The following is a 5139-nucleotide window of genomic DNA, read 5'->3' as shown; positions in this document are numbered from 1 at the left end:
ATCTAATGACTGATCAGCAGAGAGATATATATCATTGTATAATACGATGAATCTCATACAGAGAAGGAGAATCGTTCATTCAGGAAGATGATCTGTATGAGGTCTGTGTGTGTGGAACTCCATGTCACAGAGGGACACGTCATCGCTATCCACCTACTCCACATGTAGACTGAGAGCACCTCCCACCACCACAACCGAAATAATATACCGACAAAAACACCCCACCAACGACCCAACCGAATCTCACCCATCACTTCTGCCTCCGATCCACACCGACCAGATCCGCCAACACCACCGAGACCGCCAACCGGGAGACACACAGGACCGCCTACTACACTACGAGAGCCCCGCCTACTACACAACGGAGAACCTCCACATACAATAGAAGGAACAGCGACACCTAATGATGGGAGGTCAGTTCTGCACTGCTCTCCGCACAACTCCATCATTATATGGATTATATGGAACGCTTCATTTTATCCCCAATCTCCCCTTCTATCCCTCTGTTATACCCAAATCCTCCCTCTCTGTCCCTATATTAAACCCCAATCCCCCCTCCGTCCCTCTATTATACCCCAATCCCCCCTCTGTCCCTCTATTATCCCCCAATTCCTTCCTCTATAATACCCCAATCCCCCCCTCTGTCCCTCTATTATCCCCCAATTCCTTCCTCTATAATACCCCAATCCCCCCCTCTGTCCCTCTATTATCCCCCAATTCCTTCCTCTATAATACCCCAATCCCCCCCTCTGTCCCTCTATTATCCCCCAATTCCTTCCTCTATAATACCCCAATCCCCCCCTCTGTCCCTCTATTATCCCCCAATTCCTTCCTCTATAATACCCCAATCCCCCCCTCTGTCCCTCTATTATCCCCCAATTCCTTCCTCTATAATACCCCAATCCCCCCCTCTGTCCCTCTATTATCCCCCAATTCCTTCCTCTATAATACCCCAATCCCCCCCTCTGTCCCTCTATTATCCCCCAATTCCTTCCTCTATAATACCCCAATCCCCCCCTCTGTCCCTCTATTATCCCCCAATTCCTTCCTCTATAATACCCCAATCCCCCCCTCTGTCCCTCTATTATCCCCCAATTCCTTCCTCTATAATACCCCAATCCCCCCCTCTGTCCCTCTATTATCCCCCAATTCCTTCCTCTATAATACCCCAATCCCCCCCTCTGTCCCTCTATTATCCCCCAATTCCTTCCTCTATAATACCCCAATCCCCCCCTCTGTCCCTCTATTATCCCCCAATTCCTTCCTCTATAATACCCCAATCCCCCCCTCTGTCCCTCTATTATCCCCCAATTCCTTCCTCTATAATACCCCAATCCCCCCCTCTGTCCCTCTATTATCCCCCAATTCCTTCCTCTATAATACCCCAATCCCCCCCTCTGTCCCTCTATTATCCCCCAATTCCTTCCTCTATAATACCCCAATCCCCCCCTCTGTCCCTCTATTATCCCCCAATTCCTTCCTCTATAATACCCCAATCCCCCCCTCTGTCCCTCTATTATCCCCCAATTCCTTCCTCTATAATACCCCAATCCCCCCCTCTGTCCCTCTATTATCCCCCAATTCCTTCCTCTATAATACCCCAATCCCCCCCTCTGTCCCTCTATTATCCCCCAATTCCTTCCTCTATAATACCCCAATCCCCCCCTCTGTCCCTCTATTATCCCCCAATTCCTTCCTCTATAATACCCCAATCCCCCCCTCTGTCCCTCTATTATCCCCCAATTCCTTCCTCTATAATACCCCAATCCCCCCCTCTGTCCCTCTATTATCCCCCAATTCCTTCCTCTATAATACCCCAATCCCCCCCTCTGTCCCTCTATTATCCCCCAATTCCTTCCTCTATAATACCCCAATCCCCCCCTCTGTCCCTCTATTATCCCCCAATTCCTTCCTCTATAATACCCCAATCCCCCCCTCTGTCCCTCTATTATCCCCCAATTCCTTCCTCTATAATACCCCAATCCCCCCCTCTGTCCCTCTATTATCCCCCAATTCCTTCCTCTATAATACCCCAATCCCCCCCTCTGTCCCTCTATTATCCCCCAATTCCTTCCTCTATAATACCCCAATCCCCCCCTCTGTCCCTCTATTATCCCCCAATTCCTTCCTCTATAATACCCCAATCCCCCCCTCTGTCCCTCTATTATCCCCCAATTCCTTCCTCTATAATACCCCAATCCCCCCCTCTGTCCCTCTATTATCCCCCAATTCCTTCCTCTATAATACCCCAATCCCCCCCTCTGTCCCTCTATTATCCCCCAATTCCTTCCTCTATAATACCCCAATCCCCCCCTCTGTCCCTCTATTATCCCCCAATTCCTTCCTCTATAATACCCCAATCCCCCCCTCTGTCCCTCTATTATCCCCCAATTCCTTCCTCTATAATACCCCAATCCCCCCCTCTGTCCCTCTATTATCCCCCAATTCCTTCCTCTATAATACCCCAATCCCCCCCTCTGTCCCTCTATTATCCCCCAATTCCTTCCTCTATAATACCCCAATCCCCCCCTCTGTCCCTCTATTATCCCCCAATTCCTTCCTCTATAATACCCCAATCCCCCCCTCTGTCCCTCTATTATCCCCCAATTCCTTCCTCTATAATACCCCAATCCCCCCCTCTGTCCCTCTATTATCCCCCAATTCCTTCCTCTATAATACCCCAATCCCCCCCTCTGTCCCTCTATTATCCCCCAATTCCTTCCTCTATAATACCCCAATCCCCCCCTCTGTCCCTCTATTATCCCCCAATTCCTTCCTCTATAATACCCCAATCCCCCCCTCTGTCCCTCTATTATCCCCCAATTCCTTCCTCTATAATACCCCAATCCCCCCCTCTGTCCCTCTATTATCCCCCAATTCCTTCCTCTATAATACCCCAATCCCCCCCTCTGTCCCTCTATTATCCCCCAATTCCTTCCTCTATAATACCCCAATCCCCCCCTCTGTCCCTCTATTATCCCCCAATTCCTTCCTCTATAATACCCCAATCCCCCCCTCTGTCCCTCTATTATCCCCCAATTCCTTCCTCTATAATACCCCAATCCCCCCCTCTGTCCCTCTATTATCCCCCAATTCCTTCCTCTATAATACCCCAATCCCCCCCTCTGTCCCTCTATTATCCCCCAATTCCTTCCTCTATAATACCCCAATCCCCCCCTCTGTCCCTCTATTATCCCCCAATTCCTTCCTCTATAATACCCCAATCCCCCCCTCTGTCCCTCTATTATCCCCCAATTCCTTCCTCTATAATACCCCAATCCCCCCCTCTGTCCCTCTATTATCCCCCAATTCCTTCCTCTATAATACCCCAATCCCCCCCTCTGTCCCTCTATTATCCCCCAATTCCTTCCTCTATAATACCCCAATCCCCCCCTCTGTCCCTCTATTATCCCCCAATTCCTTCCTCTATAATACCCCAATCCCCCCCTCTGTCCCTCTATTATCCCCCAATTCCTTCCTCTATAATACCCCAATCCCCCCCTCTGTCCCTCTATTATCCCCCAATTCCTTCCTCTATAATACCCCAATCCCCCCCTCTGTCCCTCTATTATCCCCCAATTCCTTCCTCTATAATACCCCAATCCCCCCCTCTGTCCCTCTATTATCCCCCAATTCCTTCCTCTATAATACCCCAATCCCCCCCTCTGTCCCTCTATTATCCCCCAATTCCTTCCTCTATAATACCCCAATCCCCCCCTCTGTCCCTCTATTATCCCCCAATTCCTTCCTCTATAATACCCCAATCCCCCCCTCTGTCCCTCTATTATCCCCCAATTCCTTCCTCTATAATACCCCAATCCCCCCCTCTGTCCCTCTATTATCCCCCAATTCCTTCCTCTATAATACCCCAATCCCCCCCTCTGTCCCTCTATTATCCCCCAATTCCTTCCTCTATAATACCCCAATCCCCCCCTCTGTCCCTCTATTATCCCCCAATTCCTTCCTCTATAATACCCCAATCCCCCCCTCTGTCCCTCTATTATCCCCCAATTCCTTCCTCTATAATACCCCAATCCCCCCCTCTGTCCCTCTATTATCCCCCAATTCCTTCCTCTATAATACCCCAATCCCCCCCTCTGTCCCTCTATTATACCCCGATCCCCCCTCTGTCCCTCTCTTATACCCCAATCCCCCCTCTGCCCCTCTATTATACCCCAATTCCCCCTCTGCCTCTCTATTATACCCCAATCCCCCCTCTGTCCCTCTAATATACCCCTTCTGTTGCTTTCTGGTATACTGTCGTGATTGTGCTGGGGGTATTAGAATGTAAGCTCCTCTGTTGCAAACACTCTCAGGTGAATTTATCAAAACTGGAGCAGAACCAGCTTTGCCTGGCAACCAATCAGCTTCTATCTTTCATTTTCAAATCCTAACTGAACAAACTTATTATTATTATTATTATACAGGATGTATATAGCACCAACAGTGTGTGCAGCGCTGTACAATATAAGGAAGACATCACAATACAATTCAAGACAAGATGGTAAGGGGGGCCCTGCCCCTGAGGGCTTACAATCTAAAACTGAAGAGAGAAGCTGATTGGTTGCCACAAGCAAGGCTCCAGATTCTGTCTGCTCCAGTTTTGATAAATTCCACCTCTATATTTTTGGATCCATCAAAGTACCGAGAATGACACCCGACATACAGGACAAGAGAAGTGGTACTGTGCAGAGTCCATACATACAGAATAAGAACAGATACAGAGAATGACACCCGGCATACAGGAGAAGTAGTACTGAGCACACAGACTAGTCAGGTTTAGAGGAATCTGTATGTAGGACTTTATTCAATGGAGGAGACGATGGAATTCCCAGGCAGCGGTAATTGGGGCAGTTCCTGGAAATCGCAGACAGATCAGCGCGGTCCCCTCATCCTCATCCTCCTCCTCTTCACTGCTCATGCTCCCTGCATCCCCCCTCCCCCCCCCTCACTTCCTCAGCTGGAGCATCCTTTGCAACGTTGTGCGTCCTCCAGGAGAGGGGCAGCCGGGATCAGCATGGCACAGGGAGACGACCTGCAGGCTTTCACCTCCATCATGGACGCCCTGGTGCGGATCAGTGTAAGTGCCTTGTCCTTTGCGTGTGGCACATACGTGTGTCATGTCTGGAGGGCTGCAGG

General features: G+C 49.7%; 2 protein-coding genes across 2 annotated transcripts in view; one reads left to right on the top strand and one right to left on the bottom strand.

Annotated features, from left to right (window-relative positions):
• KRTCAP2 (keratinocyte associated protein 2) overlaps positions 1–79 on the bottom strand; it is a 2946-nt gene extending 2867 nt beyond the window's left edge. The window contains exon 1 of the mRNA XM_018565864.1: positions 60–79. Within this exon, the coding sequence (XP_018421366.1) occupies positions 60–79 (20 nt within the window). The remainder of the gene's footprint in view (positions 1–59) is intronic.
• A 4720-nt stretch (positions 80–4799) lies between these two features.
• The window catches only part of TRIM46 (tripartite motif containing 46), a 20015-nt gene continuing 19675 nt past the window's right edge, over positions 4800–5139 (top strand). Inside the window, exon 1 of the mRNA XM_018565873.1 lies at positions 4800–5080. Within this exon, the coding sequence (XP_018421375.1) occupies positions 4811–5080 (270 nt within the window). The 5' untranslated portion in view covers positions 4800–4810. The remainder of the gene's footprint in view (positions 5081–5139) is intronic.

Source organism: Nanorana parkeri, unplaced genomic scaffold (genome assembly GCF_000935625.1).
Source record: "Nanorana parkeri isolate BGI_ZX_2015 unplaced genomic scaffold, ASM93562v1 scaffold897, whole genome shotgun sequence".
Taxonomy (NCBI): domain Eukaryota; kingdom Metazoa; phylum Chordata; class Amphibia; order Anura; family Dicroglossidae; genus Nanorana; species Nanorana parkeri.
This window is presented reverse-complemented; position numbering and strand designations above follow the sequence as displayed.